Raw genomic sequence first — 23,688 nt, 5'->3', positions numbered from 1 at the left:
ATAATTAAAAAGAATAACTATTCGTTATCACGGAGAAAGCAGGTGGTCTGTGGTTAGGTCGATCGCAATGTACACTGCCGGTCGCAAGCATTAGGACACTTGGCCCATTTTGCACAGTCGATCTACACTGGCTCGCGAAAGTATTTGAAGAAACCATGCAACTTACAATTACATTTGTTCACTGAAAAATTGTGTAGTCAATTCTGTAGCCAATATAAGTACCGTTGTCTGTTAAATTTCAGTATAACGATCAAACTGTTCCGTCGACTGGAAAGTTTTGACATCGAAAGAGCATCTGCACGACGTGAAACATCTTTGATGAGATACAGACATACACCGATTGATTTCTAAGCCTTCCATATGGGTCATGTAACGTACTAAATAAAATACCTATTACAATTTTCCAACAATTATAACAAATAGATAGTGCTCTGATACTCGTGACTGATAGTGTATGTATATGTGAGTTTGAGATGGACAGAATACGGTCAGCACGCAAAAGTTCTTATCAAAGCTTTCTCCTACCAATCTTCTCGTTTGACCAAAGGAGATCAACGTGTTTGATCTGACATCCAATCGAGCATCTTTCTCGCGAGTTGATCTCGAAACGAGTCCAAGGTTTAGAAAGTGCGACGGGTCAGGTTTCGGTTTTTCTACTTTCCGTGAACCGGTCACTGTCTCGCTAGATCTACTCTCGCGTGAGATCGCTATCCTGCTTATTACTCGCGTACCGCGTAAAGATCATAGCCACCTACGCCGACAGGCTTAATGGAATTAAGATTAGACTCGTCGTGATGCTCGCGTGACGTCGAATAATGATACTCGTTCCAGATTGCGAGCATCTCCTTCTGTTGATCTCCAGATTATTCTAAGTCGGTAAGTGGATGAGAGACACAATGAAATTCATATACGACTAGTTCATTACTCGTACAATTAAAATACGTAAATAGTTCAGTCCTTCGTTATATGGTAATTAAAATTTCCTTTGTCTTGGAATACGGGATCTTTGAAATATTTAACTATGTACGTGTATAATCCGGAAGATCGTCGAATTACAAAAATTTCACTTCTACGAATACAGCATGGATTAATTTCTAATAGATACGCAATCAAAGGGATATTCATTGTTCCAATAAAAAATCGTATACGTTAATAGCAAGGAATCCTTAGATTTAGTTTTTATAAGAGAAAAACTATAGCATTGAATTGAGACATCGATGAAAGAATAGAAGGTCTGTATAAAACTTTACTAATTCATAAACTTTGCTACCACGCCTCTCAATTTCGCTAAAAATGTTTCAAGATATCGAAAGTTTCGAGCGATCCAAGTATAATATCCAAGAATTGTATTTCTTCGAAATTGCTCGATCAGACTTGAGCAGAACACGAATTTGTGTTTTCTCGATCAACTCAACCGTATCTTAGGAAACAGTGGCTGCGAATAAATGGACAATCCGATAAATATCAGCAGAAGGGGGAGCTTTCATGAACGACTGACTGGAAGAAGCAAACACGGATGAAGCGAGCCAGAAGATGCAAATAGTAGTAATGAACTGTAGATTCGAAGAACATTATCGGAAAAGGAATAAAGTACCTGCGCAGTTTCACGAAAGTATTCCAACACGTTCCTAAGATAGATATTCACGCCGTGTACTAATTTTTTACTAAATATATGTTTGCAATAAATGTCTCGTCATCTCTGTGTACACGTTCAGATCGATTTGAAAACTGAACAGTATAATCGTGACAGTCGTATTTTGTTACGGTGTTAATGAAATTTCAAAATGTTTTATACAACGCGTAGAGTATAACAGACACAAAAGCTTTCAATGGTAATTGCTCAGATACTTCTGCGAGGCAGTATAAATCGACGGGGAAGACGGACAAGGTAGGAGATGAAAAAAAATTGCTGAAAGATGGGCGTGTGGATAGAATATGTTACAAGACGGAAAGAGGGAGAGGAGGGAGGAAAACGATGGCAGCACGTGCCCTGGCTGCCGGTCGAAATCGGTTGGACGATTCCGGACAGGAAACGGGCCCGGCTTCACGGTCGATGGTCAGATCGTATCGATGAAAATTGCAATGGCCTCGCCGCGGCGAAACGTTCCAATTTCGCGAGAGAACAACGACACGCTGCATACACAACGACACTGCGACCCGACTCCAAGTAGAGCCAATCGAAATACGTTCGACCGTCCCGTCGTCGATCGTACACCCGGTTTTCGAATATGGCGATTGATACTCGTAATGCACATGGAACGAATCTAGTGCCGCTGTAAACTCCGATGGCAAAACCGCCCCATGCCTTGTAATTATAGCTCATACGCCCGTTGCGATTGCGAGCTTATTGTTACTGCATCGTGGTAAAAAGCAGACTTCCGCGCTTGGAAACGACGATGATAATAGGTATTGAAAGAGCGCAATTGGAAAAGTGTTCTCTGGTACGAGTCTCGAGTTGTTGCCATACTCGTTAATGGGAGCAGGGTGGAAGTTGGTGCAAGCTGGAATTGTGTAGAATAGGGAACATTTTCTTCTTTTTTTTTAAAGATAATCTTTTTTTTATGATATAAGTATCCGTGTCTGGGATTTATATTTTACGTGTATTTAAGTGTACGTGTACTTTGCACTCGGAACATTTTTACGATACGATCGACTAACGACTTCAATATAATTTCAAAACGAAACATTATCGAACCAAAGGTTCTGTTTAGAAGAGGAAAAGCTTATACAGTGCCACAGAAAGTATTTGTGTACGCTATTTCATTTATTATAGTACACGAAGCATTTTCGTGTCATTCAGTAATATTCTCATACGACTAAAAAACGCTTTATTGAAAAATACGTGTATGTGCAAATATTTTTTGTAGCAGTTATAAAGTTAATCTAACACAATTATAAACTTTATTATAGTAGATTTCTTCCCCTTTTCTATAATTTAGCTTCAAACTTTGTTTTTCTTAGGTAGTGAACATAATATGAGAAACAATTTTCACACGATTAATGTCGCTAGAAACTTTGTCCGTTGAGTACAAAGAGTAAGCATATTCCAGATGGATAACAAGATATTTTGCCTTTTGTTATCCATTAGAAGGCATTTTAACGAGTTTTCAGTAACAACTGACAAAAAGTCAGATTCGTTATGTAAATGAATTATTTTTAATAATAATTGGAAATGATAAAAGAGTTAACGATATTGTAGAAATATTTGCATACAATTTCAATCGAAATATTTGTTGAAATTAATATAGAATATGTTAATAATTTTTAACTGTATCAATAAAAGATAAATTATTTAAGAAAATTTATCGGGGAAGGTAATAACTCTGATTATTTTTGCCAATAGGATATTTGAAATTTAATTCCTGTTCCACGTTTTAATATTTACATGTATATGTATGTGCATACATGTACACGTATGTTTTAACGGACGAAGTACGCATTTGCTACTATTAAGATTACTGTACCAAAATAGAAAATTAATCGATTAAATTTTCCCGAGAGAAATTCTATCCGAAATTTTTAACTTTAATTAAAATCGAAATATTCGCGAAGTCGTAATTTCATTCTGCAAATTTCTTGGGTCAATGTACCTATCTAAATAACTATTCTCATACCTACCGATTGTACGCGAATTAAAATATGAATATTTCAAAAACATACAGTCGTGCATATGAATATACGCGAATTACATTTCTAATACTACCGTGTACGCGGCTATTGAAACGTATGACTATTCATTTTACATGGATTCATTCAGAACACGGATTTTTAATTCTTCAACACACGTTACATCTATACGTATACACATATCGCTTTAATACGCTCTGAAACCCAGCAACTCTCATCTGAAATTCTCACTACATTTCCATAAAACGGAAAAATGCTAGAAAAATAAACGATAACATAAAGTGGGAGAATGGAAAATGCGATGAGAAAGGTAAAGAAGGGTTAAGAAATAGAAAACTGTATTGACAGCTTGGTCACGAAACGAACGTTAATATTGACCGAGTCCATGGAAAACTTTTGAAACTTTTATCAACGAAGAAAAATTTGCATAAAGTAAGAAACTTCGGGAGGAAAGGAAGCTTGGAATACGTATCAGCGAGGAAGAATCTTATATTGGTCCTTCAATATCGGTCTCATCCATTCAAATCCTTCTATTCACGTTCCGTACCAATAGCAATCCCATTTTCGTTATCTACACGTAAAAATGTATCGAATCGGATTCCTTTTAGCGCAGTGATCTGTTGAAATCCAGCTTTGAGAAAAAACTTCGAGACCTTAACAAAGTTTCGTCGTTAATAAAGTATCTTTATCTAAAAAAAGGAACCATCCAAAGAGGATATTAAGCGGAATGTAATGCCTCGGAGGTGAGTCTAATTGTAAGGCACGCCTCTTTCCTCGGGAAACGTGGCTGCTTGAAAATTTCTCGGTGACCCGTATTCCTTTAATATCGCCATCTCTAGTCCGCTTCATACGCGGCCGATATTGGCTGGATGTCATGAAAACGTTTCGTCGGAAAAATTGCCCACACGTAAAGTGCTACCCAATCTCGTCGCGATCAACATCGACTTTATCCCCAGCTCGGATTCAATATCATGTAAATGGTAACGCAAAGGGTTACCCAGTCCGAGTCAGAGTGTCGTTTCGAACGAAAACCAATCGACCATGCAGAGTAACTAACAGTTAAATCGGCGGACACTTGACTGCGAGTTTGCTGATAAAACTATCGAAAGCGAAACGTATACCTTTTTCGGTCATGTTCGCATCGATGCGTATTTTTGGAGCAATTGAACTTCAAAGCGTTATTTTTTCATGTGAACTGGTCCTACTTCTTTCGAAGCAATTTGTAGCGTTTATTTGAATGAGATTTTTTTTACGGTACATTTTTTAAAACATTTTTTGACACGCATGGTCTTTCTCGTTACAGTAAATTAAAAGTTTATTTTCAGTGAATATCAATTAATCGAAGTGAAATTTAATCAGTGGATCGTACCTTGCTAAATTAAATTTGAGAAAATACAAAGTTCTTTGATATGAAATGTATGTATAAAAAATCTTCCTTTTCAATGACGATGACGCTTGATTTGCGAAAAGATCATTAATCAATTGTAAACCCTTGACAGGATACAGCAGTGACATTTCCTGCGGCACACCTGTACCGTCCTCGATTGCGATTATTCAAGCTTGAATCCGTATCAAAGCATTACTAACACGTATGTTGGGAACAACAAAGAGGCTAATGTATTTCTTTTGTCGTGTAATGGGTATAATACACATTATGCATTACAAAGAAGTAATATGCATGATACGTCTTTCTATCAACTTCTCGGACTTGAAAATAAATATTCGTTATCAAACTGCGTTTGACAAATTACACGAAGACTTAATTTCTCAATATATCACATATGGTTCTTAGATATATCAATTTCGTTACATCTTATATTAAAATATTATCCTCTGTTCCATTTAATTGTACAAAAATGTTTAAAATCGATATCTGTATTGATCTCTAAGAGAACAAGTTATAACAATTTATTTGGTACACCCTGTGTATAAATATACATAAATATAATATGATATGTATAATATATTACACGTACAATACGTTCGTTAGCAATATCCAACCAATTCCTATAGAAAGCCAATAACTATTTTAAATTAACTTCTATTTACACTTTCAACATTTCCACACGCTTTCGTTTTTTCTTGTATAAAATAAACTTGCTCGCAATTTCAATCAACCATTTGATAAACAAAACGAAATAATCAACCGAAGCTTAAAACTTGCAACGAGTAAAATTATATCGTTGCAACGATCACAGTACAATTCATCGTCGCTATTAACAATTCGATGCTGAATTTAATTAAATATTTCGCTCTCGTTCTCCAGATCACTGATTACTTCGTTCTTAAAGTCGTGTTCTTGCTGAGTACTTTCGTTCTGTTGCAACCAAATGCACTGAACTACGTTAGGTTCAGTCTGCGTATTCGTCGAAACTGAACTAGTCTGATTGTAATAACCCATGTCGGCGTTAAAAAGAATATCACTTATGGCGTGCTGAACTGCGCTTCGAGTACGAGCTGAATAGCGTTTCAATTTATTCGCCACGAACATTCCGTAGCTGTAACACTCGTCCTCGCTTGGTGTTTCCACTGCCTTAGAGATCTTTTCTATTCGTTCGTTCTCTGATTGCAGTTTGCTTACTTTGATAGGCGGAGGAGAATGTTCGTCGCGATTAACGTTAACCTACAAATTATTCATCAAATCGTTAAATTTTTTGTTTACCTGTCGATAATTTCGAGATTTGATTCGATTGTGAAAGATTTCAAGAGACTTTTTTTTTATAGAATTACGTTTTGAAATACTTACAAAAGATTTGTTGGAACGAAGAACATCTTTTTCGATAAGAAAAGTTAACGAATCATAAAGGAACCATGTGGATCCCGAAGGTCTGTCAGAATCTAGATAAGAGAATTACAAAATAAACTATTACTAACAATGATTTCATTAATGATAACATCATCGAACAAACGGAAACCGGGTCACTATCTGTGTCGAGAACAAGTTCTTTCGGACTCGTCTACGTTTCCTTCACGTTGTTTTCGATAACGAATTTTCGCTGCTTGCCTTCGTGCACGTCTTCCATCGAAATCGATTCTGTCGAAATGCGTGCTTCTACGAAATCGTTGTAACAGTAGAAACACATTCTCTATGTTGTTTTTCTTTGTAAAGGCGAGAAAAAAGATTGGACAAAAAAGTCTTACAGATTCATAGAACAGAAACATATTTCGTCTCATTTCATTCAAGATGATCACAAACTAGAAATATTTTTAACCCATCGAGCGATTATGTCGTATATGTACCTTTCAGGACCAAAGCCCATTCATAATGGAAATGACGATTATAATCCGAACGGCTATAATGAAAACTGTTGTGTCTCAATGTACATGTTTATATCGAATATGCTGACTTATGAGACCTTACTGTATTGGACCTTGAAATGTCTATTCATACTAATATACTCTTTAAAACTTATCTTCTGTACAATAATAAGTTCAATCCTCAAGATGCTAAAGTATTGATATTGACGAAGAAATATTATTATATAATCGCTTGTACGCTAGAGTGCGAAGAGTTCGTGCCACTGTGATGTACACATTTGGTGATAAACCATAACGCCCGAAAGGTTAAAGACTTCTTAAGGTTAAAGAAGAGGAAGACCTAAATATTAGCCCAGAGCGTCTAGAAAACTGGTGAAGAAACAAATAGAACATGGACTTGAATCGCAAAGAACCCAATTTCCGTATCTACGGTCTCGAGAATCCCCTTCTTCCAATGATTAAATTCATCCAACATACCTCCCTCAGCCATCTCGCTAATCTTCCTTACTTTTACCCTCTCTCTCCTAAACGAGGAAAGAATGGTATCCATCTTTCTCTTGCATTCCAATGAAGACACCGGCTTTTTAATAATCAAGGAGAGTTCATCAGCAACTTCTTGCCAAGCATCGTGTCGTCTATTTTTTTGATGGTATTCAGAGTTCCCCGGGTTCCATAGAACCTCCTTGTTCTTGTATAAGTTCACCAGCGAGAGCCCCATATCTTTCGACCAATCCATAATTTCTCCTCAATGACAATCTTTCATTAACGAGTGATACAAATCGACGAATAAGGATTGTAAGATGAACAATAGGAAGATGAAAGGCGTGAACACAGAGAAATACACTAGAAATTCGTTCCTTCCTCTAACGTCGGTAGGAGTACACTGGTTGCGCGGCGCTGCCTGTTCGCTGTCGAGGCCGCTGTTCGCGTACACACAGGCGCAACGCGCCGCGCGGAACGTGCTCGAAGCACTTGAAACCGTTGGTTTAATGGCCGCTGGGAAGAGGCCACACGACCGTGGAAGAGACCGACCGATCGTTCGCGCGCACACAAGCGCGCACACAGCCGCGCACACAGCCGCGTTCACAGCCGCGTTCACAGCCGCGTTCCAGCCACGACCCGCTGAGAAATACGCCAGCGTATTTCGTCCAAAATGGCCGCTCCTCGCCGTTCTCGAGTACACTTTGCACGACTCGACGCAAAGTCTTCTATGCGGAGGAACGTGACCCAACGTATTTCACGTCGCGACGTTCCAACACCGTCACCAGCCAAGCAAACATGTTTACACTGATAACGTCTCAGAACGATTGAAAAAGAATTAGGAGAATCGATGTACTATTGTGCTATCGCAACTTCGACTATAAGAATCGTTTGTTCCTCAAAGGAGTCAGAAGTTATAAGCTTTGTTTAGACTTTGGAGGAGGGTAAGATTCTTCGGATGGGTAAAGAGTTTGGATGTTCCGACTTGAACCCCCCGATCTTCAAGTTCGTGGCATTATTGGTTCACAGCTAACTTTACGTTCACCAAATTCTTCTCATCGCGGCTAAATTTCTTTTTATACGCATATACTCTTGAATGTCTCGCAAAGTTTCATTTTTCGGAGAAATATCTTGGAGATCAATCCAGTGCGTATGCATCTAACATCGTACTTTTATTACTATTATCTGAAATCGTAAGTAAACGTTGAAAATAAAAATTACTTCTTACATTCCTATTTAAATTATAATTGCTGTAATATCCTGGAAGGACCGTAGGGAAGACAAATTTGTAGGTAAATCTCTATATGGCATATATAATTGATAGACACTTATTGCTAGAGTAGTCTGATCGCTCTAATGATCAAGAGAAGACCTAGGTTGGTCCTAAGACTACCCTGTTGCCTTCCACTTCATAAAGCATCCTAAACTTTCTCAAAGAAGGTAAATGGGCATATCGATCAACCAACTACAAACTTTTAAATATTTCCTAAAGTAGCCCCGACCGCACTCTATTTAGTCCTTCGCAGAACTTTTTACGGTGTACCTCCTATTAAGCTCCCGCAAAGGAAATTTGTCGTAAAATAAAATTCCTTTTCAAACATTTTACACAAAATTAATTCGACACGTGAACACCTGTGAGAGACTTTTTCATTATAGAACGGATACAAAGTTGCAAGGACCGACTAATAGGTACGGGAATATTCGTGGCAAATGTGACCTGTCGCGTAGTGTCGCGCACAGAGGCTGGGCAGTTCTGGAAAATACAGTTTCGTACAACAAAAAGTTATTGCGCGATTTTGACTTATTTTGAAACACTCCATTTGTAGCACGAATTACTTGTCTACTCTATAAACGTGAGTTGTTAGATGGTTGTCGAGACATTTGTTAGACCTGGTACAAAGTTTGAGGATTCGAGGTTTGGGGAAATTACAAACGTTGAAACGAAGGTGGAAAAAACGGCGTAGAAAACTAAAACAATCCAAATTTACAGTTCATAATTACGAGATAAGTTCTAGAAATTGAAATTTAATCCCCTTTTATAAATTAACTCATTTCATACCAATTACACGTAGATGAAGATATTACGATTGATCGATAATTTAAATACGTCGGTTGAAAGCTAAAAATTCAACTGTAAATTCTGGAATAAAGCGGCAAATCCTTTGATACGAAGTTACGAGGACAAAATGGAACGAAGTTTCCTTACGCACCCTCGTCGTGTAACTTTGACCTATACTCTCGTCGCATAATCACGTAAAAACGATTCTGACTAAAAATATACAAATTGTTCCCAAGGAACTACGTGTGATTGAAGTTTCATTTATAAAAAAGCAACGACATTTCACACGCATCAAGCTAGTACCACTGACTATCCATGTCGTTATTCTTTTTATACATGTAGGTAACATTAGTAGCCTGAATGGAAAGTTCCTCGGTCGTCAATAACCAATGTTGCGTGTTATAACACATATATGTTACAAGATTTTATTGCACATATGTAACTACAACAGTTTTACCGCGCTATACGATAAAAAGACGTTTGCAACGAGCTTTTGAATTCGTGTTTATACCAAGCTTGTATATGGTTTGGCCAATCAGTAGAATAAGAATAGTAGAATAAGAAAGTACAGCAAGACGATAAATTTATACGTACTACGCACACAATAGCGTAAGAGTATAGTGCCCTATAGAAATAATCAAAGTATCTGATCAGCCTCATAACTAGAAAAAACAAAAACGAATTAGCTTGATATATTATATAAAAAAATTACACTATATAGATATATTATATTGTATTTATATTAAAATTGAAATCGATCTATTTGAAATTGATTTGACTTTACATACTATATTAACTTTTAACTTCATGATTATAGAAATCTCTGAGAAATGTCTCGGTTAACAGGTTAAAAGTAGCACTGTATTCTTTTGAATTGTTATAATTTGATCGGTGCATTGAACATCGACTATTTTAAACATCGTTTGCATATAATCTCTTTGATGATTCATTGGAATGCAGGGACCACGCGGATCGGATTTTTAGTGCTGTTCAACTTATTGTTCGGAACAAATGCCGTGCACGTTCTACAGCAACGCACAAGTGCTTGTGTTATGAGTGTGTCGCGGTTTAGTCTTCATGGAACCAAAGTTGCATTATAATGACATACCGTGTATTATAATGTTATTAGATCTCTTTATGACTAACAGGATAATCTAGATAGTGCGCGACATATGAACTTCAATTTAAATTAATACGTTTGCAATAGAAACTCATGAGTCATACTGTCGATCAAATATATTTTTCACGCTAGATATGAAAATAAAGCAATTAAGTTTTATAATTAGCATTACATTATGCGAGAAATAACGTAACTTCATTTTGTACAATTTACGTATCCTTGTAACACGTGTGTGGATAATTCCTTATCTGAGAAATAAATTTACGTGGAAAACAAAAATAATTCTGTTACGTATATTTGTTAAATCTTGAAGTTAAATCTTAAGAAGTGAGCAAAACGGGGACGATAAATTCGCTTTCGAATCGGTTGGATGCATTCGCGCGTGCAGAAAAATTCCTCGAGAGTACGGTCACTCGTACGAAAAGGTCGACTTTCCTTTTTGCGGTATCGAGATTGTATGCTGTAAAACGATACGAATTGATTGCAACAATGACATTCGACTATCGTTGCGGCGCGGCGCGCGGCATGAGCTCCAGGGGAAACCGAGATATTGGCCTCGAAGAGGTTAAAATTTTCGAAGGCAGGGTATATCGGAAAAAGGAGACACTTCATTACCGCGTCACGCTATCGACTCCATATAATACTAGTTCTCTCTTATCCTCTACGTGACTCAATTTACTCGCGCGATTGCGGTTCTATTACCCGGCGAGCGACCGTCGCGCTTGTTAGAATCAGGCGTTAGAAGTTTCTTCGTCTCGGGCATTAACTTCCTCGAAATGAAATTCCGGTGAAAACTACTATACGAAATGCTACTTTCCACGATTTCTCTAAATTAGGAGATTGCCGGTAGGAAAATATACTGAAACTTTTTGTAAAGCTTATCCCGTTTAGAACTTTTGTAATGGTCTTTAAATGGTTATGTGCTATTTTTAAATGATATAGGGGAGAAATTAATGGTAATTGGACCACGTGTATATAAGAACAGTCTTTTGAATAAAATTGTATGTTGGAAGTGTACAAGGAGCTTGTGTTTTGAACCGTATCTTTACATTAAAGGAAACACCAATTTCGCTTTAATTTACGATGTCTAATTGTTATTTCATTTGACTACAAATTAGTCTACGCAGAATTGTTTAATTAGTGTCGTACGATATTACATGGCATCGGTATTAAGAGATTTAATCATTATACATTATACTATCTATCGTGTAACCTATTTTATGAACGGCACAAGTTATTTAGCACAGCGCACCTTCCAAGGAATTAACATAACTCACATCAATCGATTCAAATTAACTTCCATCTTATTCATTCCCTTTCCAATACTCTTATATAATGAAATACAATCACATTGCGGCATAGTTATGTATAACCAACATCGATTTCGACATAAAATAATTGCTCTAAGTGCGTTACTCTAATGTTAGATCGATCGTATACTCGTGCACAAACGTCTTACAGTACACTTACGGACAGTAGCTACATTTGCTCCAAATTTGAAAAGAATTGAAACCATTCCAATGTACGAAGTAATTATATTTTATTACGCGACAAATTCTTTGTTTCATTATTAGGAAGACAAAAAAATCTTCAAAAATGAAGGAATTTGTTAATCTAGTCGATCAATCTAATCGAAAGAACCAATTCGTAATTTTTCATGGAAATTTTATAGACTTAAAATGATACATTTCTATAGAATACATAAATAAAATTGCCTTATATATATCTTTTATGATTTCGTTGAGTCAAAATGTTTGTTAAGTTTTGTACTTCAATTTGTAATTCCGTGTAGTATTAATCTTCATAACCAAACGTTATATACTTTTTCTTCTCTTCGCAAATATCCCATAATTTCTTGTTATTCTCTGTCTATTAAAAACAGCACCTGTTCTTGGACCTTCAGGCGAGACTAGATGATTCAGTTCTAAAACAAAGAAAATTCTGTAACAGCTGTGTCTTCTACAAAATCGTGGTTTTGTCATCATAAAACGTTCGCTATTAACATGTTTACGAGACGGGCTCTTGAACGTTTGCATTTCCACCGGCTGCCATGCGTCGATTGATATTTATCTCGTACGCGGATCAATTTGCGCGAACGATTGCGCTTACGGTTACAATGCAAGCGAATCGAATGTATGTTCGCTGGAAACGGTAAACTCGATGGAACACGGAGCCTCCCAGCAATCGGGGCTTCGGTCTTTCGAGCGAATGAGAGTGCATCGCAAGCGCCGCGCCGATCGCTAATTCGAATTCAAATCACGTCCCTCGCTCCGTACGTCTACGCACCGCCATTAAGTTGTGTACAGGTAACCGGTGCCGGTCGAATCGAAACATACTGTTCACCGACTTCCAAAGAAATTTTATTGTACAGGTGAATTGGTTTCGTTTATTCAACTGTCCTTGTTTTAGATTGCAGCACTTAAATATATTTTATTTCGTTAAATTTTCTTTGTGGTCGTTGTCCTTTTATTGAAAATAGTTCCGAATATCCGAATTAACGAACGGTTCTGTAATGTCCTAAAGTCAACCAAAATAAATAAGTACCTGTCCTAGATTTGTGGCACATTTTCTAAAAACTCAGAACGTTTTAGTCAAAATATTAAGTTTGAACATAAATAACGTAATCTAGCTGCGGGATAGAAGAATATGTTTGCTTATCGAGGAGCTAATACCACTAATATCTAATTGTGAGAATACTCTTCGGATGTCAATGTCGTGGAATAAAAAGTTGAAAGAAGCCAAAATTTAACAAACTAAAAATATTCTTATATTATAAACTAATATATTATAAAATAGAAATTGAAAAATTCGCAACATTGAAGAACGTTTCTTTCCAATGATGAGCGCAAGTATCAGCTTGAAACAGTTTTGCTCCGTTTTGATTTTGAAATCGTTAACGAGGAGCACTATGAGCATGCAAAAATATTTATGCACTTCTAACACGCCTCGTATAAACTTTGTCCCGAGATGTAGATCATATCAATCAGTTGACGCATAGATAATTTTAAAGCACACGTCCCGCCACACGGATGAATGGCGCTGCATAAGTAAATGGTTGAATGAACGGAAAGAACGAGTGCCAAGTGCGAAAACAAGAATGGAAGTGTGTTCCTTACCCAAGCTACATATAAGCTGCTCTTATGCACACTGTTTACATCTCTGCCGTAATCTGTATAAACTGTGTGTTCTGTCTATGACGGCGAGGAGCTTCTGCAGTGAGATACTTGAAGAGAAAATTTTCGAGAACTCGGTCAATGTACTTTAGTGACCTCGATTAATTTTTGTACTCCGCCATGAGCTCATTTAAATATTTATTTTTATTCAGCGTATGTTTTACCCGATACATTAACATATGTAAAATACTATTGTATAGATCGAAAAATAGTCGGTTAATTCATTTTCTGTACCTGTTGATATTATTTTGCAACTCACGAGAAACATGATAATTCGTAGAGATATGATAAACAGAGCGAAATCTCTCATCCTGAGTTTACAAGCGTATATTTTTAAACTACAATACATTTTTAATTCCGTACACGCCATACATGTTGCAGTTTGCGAAATTTTTATTCGTTAACATTACATAATCCACGTGCAAGATAATTTTATTAAAACTTAATCCACGTTTATGAAGAGCATTATTCTCTTGCTTGTATGCATTTTCATAATAACAAAATAACCTTCTATCTACATGTAACGTGTCTAAAATTCAACTCAAACAATGCACCTCATACAATAGCGATTGCCGAATAAACGATTCCTGTATGGTATTTATGATGTTATGGTAATCGGTATTACGTACAATATGCATTACAAAAAATGAACGATAGAAATAAAGGATATAAATTTCACGATGTAATATTTGCTCCAGAATATATTTCGTGGCAATAACGTCGAAATCCGAGATTACGTTAACAGCTGACCGATATTCGCGGATTTAACATGGTGTTTTGTCTCGCGGGCAGATCGTGAAAGCAACTCGTGATAAGATCGCGCGATAAAAGTACCATTTAACGAAAACGAAAGGTGACGTTATCGGTGACAACGTTATCATATTACCAGGCGTTATTCACCTCGTTGGTCACGAAATACGTGACTATACTTTTATACATATCGACTGTCAGATTACGAAACTCCATTCTAGTAGAACAAGATTCGAAGAATCGATAGGTGATAGTATTGTGGATTACGTGATCGGAGAGAGAAACTAGAGGAAACGGAAAAGGCAAATAAAAAAGGGCAGTTAAGTACAATTCCATTCATATTGCTTTGATCAAATTTCTATGTAAATTAAAAATTTTATTTCTCCGTACAACGTAGAATGAATTAACAGTTGGTTGGCTAAGATGGATGATCAAATAGTTTCGAGAAAATATAACGTGTCATTAGCTTTTGCGCAAGCAAGTTGTGGACGAAATAAGATTCACGTTCAACGGAACTAAAGCTGATTTCCATCGATTCTGGACATAGAATTATCTCTCAGCTTTACCTAATCCCGTGATTGCAGCGAAGAGAATAATTTATCCACTTTGGAAGCACTTGGTGCACCGACTATTTAGCTAGCCGTGGGAAAGACTCGAGAAACGACGTAACGCCAGTACTAAGACCTGTTATACATTGTAGCCACTTAACGACCATCCTAACAGCTGTCTTAGCGGCTGTCATTAGCAAGCTTGGTCCTCTTTCGCCAAACATGGTAGTTCATCCCGCAAGGTGAGAGCAATTCCCGTGCCTTTCGATTGTTCAGGCTAAAAATGCAAATGATAAGATCTTGCCATTTACAGTAGTTTCGACGATACAAACAATAAAATTAATTATTAAATGATGCAACGACTGCCTGCTGATGTTTTATAACATTCGATAAGTGTATAAAATGGTTATTAACAATGAAATTATAAACGAGTAAGGTGTGAAACTTGTATTCAAGAATCTTTGTAATATAGAGACAAAAGCGGAAATATTATGTGGAGAACATGTTCCTTACATCAAGATAGACAGCGATTTTTATCGTCTTGCTGACGTAGAAAATCCTATTCTCACTCGCGATAATACCTGTCCAAACATTTCAACGTCCGAATTACAGAAACAAAGAATTCAGACGTATCATTCTATTTTATTCACTGCGCTCCATAGAATTATGTATCTCCTGCGTCAGCATTTTCGAGGAGATTCTATTTTCCACGTGATACTCTTTCGAAGAAATACGTGAGAAGTCATAAATCATAAAATTCCAAATATCTAGGATCTAAATATCTACAGTTAAAAACATTTACATTTATAAATTAGGTAAATATTTGTGCTTCAAGTAATAATTTATTTAAAAGATAAAATATGTTCTATTGTATGACCAACACACATCCTAACATGAATATCTTTGTATATTTATAATTTATAGGAAATTTAAATGTGCAAAAATATGAAGAGTACTATATACTCTTCATATTTTATCATATTATGTACTCTTAATATTTTATTATACTATATCTGTGATATAGTATGGGAAAGTATACAGTACCCAAAATACAGTACAGTTACTCGTCGTAATACATAGAGGATGAAACAAATTTCTATTTAGATTCAATCTGCGAGCGTTTACAAAATTGAACTTGCATGAAAATCCACAAGATGCAAAAAGAAATCAATGAACTTATCAAAGCTTTCTCTACATATTCCCACGTGCTCATTTGTTAATTGTATAGTAGTTTAGTTGCTTCAGTTTATACTACAGTTACATTGCATTAATTTACGACAAAACTTGTAAATGGATATCGCTAATAGGTCCTGCTTCCACTGTATTCATGAGCAAAAGGACTAGCTCCCAAGGGTTTCAATTTTCTCGGGAATCTCGCGCCTTCAGTTGTGACGAGCCTGGAGTGCTAGGAGTATCGATCCCGCAGGAATCGCGTATGCGCGCATCAGGTCTTCCCAACGTAGATAAACATACGATATAATAAATAAATATTAGACAATAGTTTCGATCGAAACAACCCACTTGCCTCTAATTGTAATCTTGACGAATTGTGAACCCTACAGCGTAAAGTTCACGACTAGTCAATAATTTGAAACCAATTTCAAATTACGCAATAATTAAGATGTTTGCCATATAGGAATAGAAAGAGAAATTATTAAATCTGTTTATTTATTTAAGTAAGATCCGTTTCGATGGTCTTTCGTGCTTTATGTAAGGAATGGTGTTAATAGTATTGACTCTAGTAATAGAATTTTAAAAACTATCATTCTAAAAAGGAAGTATCGTAAAAAAACGCACTATACGCAGTGGATTAACCAGAGAAACAGACTAGAGAAAAAGGATGTTAAGGTTTAGGTGGATTGAACAATATGCGGAGAAATTAGAGAGACATTAATGGTATGATGAATAGTACTTGTATAGAAATTAGTGACTTTCGACAACAACACGAGGCAAAAAATTTTTTAGGGGGAATATAAGTGATAGCTAAAGGGGAGTTCTTATGAGAGAACACTTGAAAACGTCTGTCCGTATTCGTTCCTGCTTTTTTAACAGACAAGGAGGGGAAAAAACTCTATCAAAGGTTCGTTTGAATTACACTTTGGTTAATTTAGTCTAATAAATAACACAGAATAAAATACATGCGAAGAAATATATTTTTCACTTGTCTTTTTCTTGAATCTCATAATATTTAGTCATTATTATTTTACTGAAATTTAAATCGATATAATGAAAACGTCAATTTGTATTACGTCTTTACTTCGTTTTCCCTTTGTTCTTGGAAGATTAACATAGAATATAAATTATCGGAGAACGAGGAGAATAAAAGATACGGAATAATGAACATTGTTCCTGAAACTTTCAGCGACACGAATTATTATCGAGGAAAAGATGGTTTCAATTAAGAAATAATTCTGAAATAACGAATCTAGAAACAGTTGATATTTGCTGCAGACACGTATAAGCTAAGAAATCTTTCTTCCTCGCTTTTTACGCAAGCATCGTTTGCCAACTTTCGTGGCGCACAATGAAAGCAGCTGGCTCATTTCGTGGTCCATTTATTTTCTATAAAAACTTGAAAATCCAAGTCTCACCAGAAATATATATTTCACAGGAACCGTCTTCAATTTACGCTGTTCATTTAATATAATCCTTGATAAAAGATAAAATTTTTAATTCCGTCAAAAATTCTATTCAAATTTTTCCCCAAAAGGAAAAGTACATTAATTATCCAAATGAATATACATTCTAATATTAACGATGTTCACGTGAAACTAGAAGATCATTCATTCGATATAATATACTTCTCATACTCTAGTAAAACTCATTGTTCATTCATACTCGTGAAATATGTATTATAAATATAATTAATTTTGTAGCATTCATTTTTATTGGAAATTTACATAACTTAGAGGCATCAATTGCGGAGATTTCTAAATGGACGACTCCTAAGACAAAACGACATTGGAAGTTTTGGTTTCAGATTCTTAATATTATGTATGTTTGATTGATAATTGTAATATATTCCAAGTAACGTTGTTTTTTGTCCTATATTTACAAAATAGATTAAAAGTTCATAATAATTTTACTAGTTTGATCAGAAAATGCTGGCCCCTTTTTTAACAAGTTACTTAATTTTACGACTCCACATTGAACAGATTAATTGAATGGCTTATAATCTATAAAATTCGCTTCTAGAATTTAGCTTGATGGTTACCGTGCACGATGGTAATTTGTAACTCGTAAAGTTTCGCCAATGATACCAGTATAGACCGGCGGACACTATAGGCACCATAGATTTTCAGGAACCCCTTTAATCTTTATTACAAATACAGCTAACTATAAACCAACTGTAGTTGGGAATCTTTGAAGCATCAGAGTATAGGAAACTGGATACGAATATTAAAGTTCCTTCGACCGAGGTCTATCTCTTAATTGAACCACCGCCAAGTTCAAACACCGCTAAATCGACGAGAAACGACGGGGAACCATGCTGGACGGAAGAACGATAGGAAGCAACGCATCGAAGGAACGAACACACTTTCTTGATGTTTCCAGGGTCGGACTAAGGCGAGGCCGCGTTCAAAGCGACCCTCTAACTTTCCCCATCGTCCGGCAAACAACATAGACGTAGATGACGTGGTCGTGGAGAACGGATGGCGACGAATAAACTGGGAAAGAGGAAGAGGAAGAGGACGAAATGACTACTGACCAGTCTGGTAAGAGGAAACTAATTCCGCACGCACAAAAGGATGGGCTCTTCCGCGTGGAAAGCAACGGAAGCAGAGTAAAAGAGGGAAGGGGACAAGGAAGAAATGCAGAAAGACGAAGAGAGCAGATTGAACCAGATAGAGTCAAAGGGATTCTCCTCCTCTCTTTCTCCTTCGCTCTCTTCCTATCTCGATGTCATTCGACCGACGATTTACAGCTACACCGAGAAGCGATCGAAAGTGTTTTCCATGGGATTGTAAGCATCGAGAGACCCTTGAAAAGACTCCGGCAAAGATTAATCGGTTATGGAGATGCGTTATGAAATATGCATGCGATGGGTCTTGACATTCTGCAGCGAATATGTATGAAAGAGGGCCCTGACGATCGAAAGAAATTTGTACTACTACGTTAACCGTTTATCGTGACTCGTTACGTTCGTGTACATCTTGCAGTGGTATTAAAGATGCTCGTGCAAAATAGGATCTTCGATTCATCGGAGGGTTCAAAGGCTCTTACGGGTCTAGAAAATATTATTACGCCGCGGATAAGTAATGATTACGAACTTTCGACGACGATTATAAATGCAGCTTGTTCAACGGTCGAATAATTCCACGCGATCGATCAATGCTCGAGTAACGAAGGTGTTGGGCGATTATGCGAGAATTTCACGTGCTGCCAGGGAAATAATTTTACTCGGCAGCGAAGAAAGCTATGAAACGTTGTAATGTGCCGAGGCTTGACAGGATATCGATGCGTTCGATTGGGCACCATTTCCGCCGAACGTAGAAAAAAGAAAAAGTAAAAGAATGATGGAACGTTGAAGGGGGAGACATTTCGCGAGTATATCGTAGGAATAACGTAAGTGAAATAATTTGTGCAGAAAATTGGCTATTTTGTTTCAGATTTCTCTTCGTTTAAGATAAGTATACTTTTACTTGGATAAGTTTATTAATCGAAATACATATTGTATTATTCGTCGAGATACACTGTTGGAATCGAGATACGATTTTTCCAGCACGATTTTGGGATAATATAGCTCCACATTTTGAAAAATTTCACAGGTCTGCCCTTTATTCGTTTTTCGAAGCTGGTATTGTTAAAAGTCCAATAATAAATGGCTCTCTTATTACAATATTAATGTTATATATGACTTTGTAATTGAATTCTCATTTCTTGCGTATTCGCTGTACTATCGCAAAGAGAATACTGAAAAGTTTCCAACGCTATTTCAAATAAGAGATACATAAAACGAAGAAATATAAATCGGCATTCACATCGTGAGCACATGACAGATGCATTTCGTAATACGATCGAGATGAAAAATCTGAACATTTCACACGAGGCACTCAGAAACCAAGCTGACCAGCTTTCCATTTTCTGGAAATTTATTTTCACTACGACCATACATAATTACTCTATAATACTTCAGAAACAAAATGCATAGACCTGATAGAATCGATGAATTTTAGTTCCTGTATAACTCATATACGCTGTATCATGATCTGATATTCTCAAATTAATTTCTGCCCTCGATATTAACGCCCCATTTGTATAAAATATTTAGGCTTAAACTTGTGCTGCTAAGAGCACATCCAAAATAAAATAAACGGGAAAGATTAAATTAACGTTTTTTTAGCAAAAAAATGGCTGGAAGCCGCAATAAAATAGTATAAATCTCTTGATATCTGAAAGGGAGTGAATACGAATGAAAAATTTGATGCAGAAAGTTTTGATTAATGGGAGAGGAGAGAAGGTTGCGATTAAAAGCGATTAGCGAAAAGCCTCGACAGAGAATCACATTGATCACCGAGGATACACTGGACGCATTTGAGGAAGAACGGTTTAGTTCGAACCGCTTTTGCGGTCGCGGCGGTAGAACCCGATTTAGCAAACGACCACACGTACGCACTGTCAATGACTGTTTATGGCCACCTACGATTGCATGACTACACATTCGTGCTCGACCCAATACCTGAGAAAAAAATCAGTGAAAACTGCAATGCAGCTTCCCGACTAGTATGCGTTTATTGCACCCTATACACGAATACGAACGAATCCATGCTTTCATGTATGTTTTACGTTCTTCTCGAACTGAACTACTCTCGTTTATTAACGAGCAATAATTCATGAAACACAGTCATCTGCGTAAGTATTTGAACATTTCCTATGGAAAAGTTTTCGATATATATTACGTGTGTTATATAAATATTTTATTTTGGAATTTCACTGACATTGGTACAGTTTAGAACGAAAATGTATATATAGAGTAAAAATTACAAGATATTTAATGCAAACGTATATTCTCAAAAATCGGTAGGAATTAATTAAATATTTAATAAAGAAACACCTATATAAGTTGAAAATATAAAAGTAACAAAGATGTGTAATAGCTGATAAGACAGTATTGTAACACTTACCATAATTGTCACGAATATATTATGTGTATTATATAAACTTAGCAATCTAGATCAGTTATCACGTAGCGATCAATTATTACGAACGGAAGTGTACAGTTCCAGTTTTGCTTCAGACTTTATTAGCACATATAATGACGATAGTGGTGCCTCGTTACAGCGTTAATGAAATTCCAAAATGCACGCATAAACTTCCGTATCACTTTATATCACGCTTTAATTCCTTCGAAATATTTAAAACGCGTAAAATTTCCCACACGTAGGTGTACTACTCGACTATGACGCCAGTTTGTTGGCGTCCTTTCCCTCACACTCAAGGATCCCCCTCGACTCCTTCTCGAGCACCTACGCAAAGAAGGGTTCTTCGTTAAGCCATCTCTCCCCAAACCTCTTCACCGCAGCCCTAAACGCAAAATTTTTCGAGATCCGTTGAAATTAAAGCCGCACCAGAGGAGGAGAAACGGGAGCTACATGAAATACTACGCAACATCAACCACGCCACGACTCGAAACTATTAAAATATTCGCTTACTTTTGGCAAGATTTATCCGATATAAGATAAGATAGGGTTATCTGAGCCGTATAAAAGTCAACACCTTAAAATCCAATCTTGAACGTTGCACGGAATAATTAAACTTCTTGTATACCTATTGCGAGACATGGTTAATTTAGTAATACAGTTGAACTACACGTTGCGAACGCATGCAAATTTTTAGTTGATAGTTATAACGAAAGAATGAGAAGATATCGTATATTTTAGTTTTATAGAAGGAAGACACGTCGAAAAGGGGAAAATCAGTTGAATAATCCTGTGATAGGGTTATTTGAGTTAGGAAGCATATATTGTGTGAGAAGTAATAAAACAAACAACAAAATAAAGTAACTTTCAGAAATAAAGTAACATAGAAAGACTGCTGAATTATAATAATTACGACTGAGAATATTAAAAAACATCAATTGCACATACTTTCCTTTTGACGAGTAGATGTTATATTCCCATAGAAAACTATGACCAGCGAACCGTCAAAGTACACGACACATTTCACTGTTTTATCACGCTACTAGTAACGAGTTAAACAGTCTGTTTCCAAACGTAGATGGCTTAGAAATTCTTCATAACTTAATTTACAACTACCTCCTTGTTGCTGCATACGCTTCAATCTCCGTGAAGATTTAATCAAAATTTTGTGCGCGAATCAATAATCTTCCAGTATTACGATCTCCAGGCGGTCCGTGTCGCACTACACAGCAACGTTTACAATCGATAATCTGCCAGAGAAAGTTGGACTACGCATCAACGTATACCTAATGGAAAACGCTAATTAACTGGTTAATAATAATAATATCGTTATCAGAGCATCGTTGAAGAGAGTGAGTGAGAAAGAGATAAAGAAAGAGAGAGAGAGAGAGAGAGAGAGAAATGAACGTGATATCGTTCTCCGGCAGCGATATTTCGAGAGGAACATCCGACGCAATGGACGTGACGAGCTAGCGTATTTAACTGTGATTAAGCTCAGCAATATCGGGCTTTCGGACACAAAGGGAATTTCACTTGCCATGGCTACCCCTCTAACCGACATCGCCGTAGAGTGCCGTAACCATAACGTTAATTAACGTTCGTTAAAAAAGACCGTAGGGCTCCTTTGGTGTCTTCGAATTGTTCGAATCGCTCTTTCGGTGGATTTCATCTGTCGCAAGGTTTCATAGGGTTTCCTTTGAATGTCCTATCTGTGATGTTGATAGGTATCCCGAGATGATGATATTAAAGGTGAACCGTGTAGAAATTCGCGTTGAAAATAATATTCTATCTTTGATTAACACTAAAATTGCGAATCATTAATGTACTTATGTACATTTAAATGTATTGCGTGTACCTAAAACTGCACGACGAAAGTAAGAAGAATGACAAATACACAGGGTGGCCCATGCAAATGGACTAAGCTACGGCACTGAGATGATGCAAGACAGAAAGAATATTTCATCGGACAAAATTAAATGTCAAGTGTATTTTATAAAATGGAGCTATAAATCTGCTAATATCTCGATCGATGCATCTTTTTCTGCTTCGTAAGAAAGTAATTAACGCAGTTGTGTCGAAAATTGATTAGTTTACAAACTATTTTATCTTTAATTTTGTAGAATTTATCATATAAATGACAAGGGAAACATAAACGCAGGAGGTCTACGTTAATCACCTTCTTATCTTAATAACAGCCAACGTTAATTTTATCAGAAGTATATATATATGCATCTAGTATTTAACTAGAAAAGGGATTTCCAGCATACTTTGAATATTCTTTTTATCGAATTAATCACTCCTTAAACCACGTTTTCCAAACTATAAGTTTGTTCAACTTCATCGTTTTAAAGGAACTAAACCATAAGTCTTATCTTCCAAAAATTCCAACTCGATAACTTCCAATAACTATGTTCGGTTTATATCGGGCTATATAATACTTAGTCGCTAACATATACCAAATAATTTTTTATGAAATTTGTAGGAGACAAAGCCGGGGGAAAAATATCTGGTAAAAGTTATAACACTGATAAAC

General features: G+C 36.5%; 2 protein-coding genes and 1 long non-coding RNA gene across 6 annotated transcripts in view; 1 reads left to right on the top strand and 2 right to left on the bottom strand.

Moving 5' to 3' along the window:
• LOC122566773 overlaps nucleotides 1–23,688 on the bottom strand; it is a 642,331-nt gene that overhangs the window by 417,175 nt on the left and 201,468 nt on the right. The window lies entirely within an intron of this gene.
• Nucleotides 1–23,688, top strand: part of LOC122566778 — a 167,782-nt gene that overhangs the window by 39,559 nt on the left and 104,535 nt on the right. The gene's annotated exons all lie outside the window — the stretch shown is intronic.
• Nucleotides 4,517–8,041, bottom strand: LOC122566775. Its single transcript, XM_043724486.1, has 3 exons — nucleotides 7,363–8,041; nucleotides 6,374–6,465; nucleotides 4,517–6,250 (listed from the first exon to the last, which is right to left on the bottom strand). Exons 1-3 carry the CDS (start codon nucleotides 7,619–7,621, stop codon nucleotides 5,864–5,866), a joined length of 738 nt encoding a protein of 245 aa, XP_043580421.1. The 5' UTR covers nucleotides 7,622–8,041; the 3' UTR covers nucleotides 4,517–5,863.

This window comes from Bombus pyrosoma, linkage group LG4, assembly GCF_014825855.1.
Source record: "Bombus pyrosoma isolate SC7728 linkage group LG4, ASM1482585v1, whole genome shotgun sequence".
NCBI classification, from domain to species: domain Eukaryota; kingdom Metazoa; phylum Arthropoda; class Insecta; order Hymenoptera; family Apidae; genus Bombus; species Bombus pyrosoma.
The sequence above is the reverse complement of the archived record's forward strand: the minus strand, read 5'-3'. Positions and strand labels throughout refer to the sequence as shown.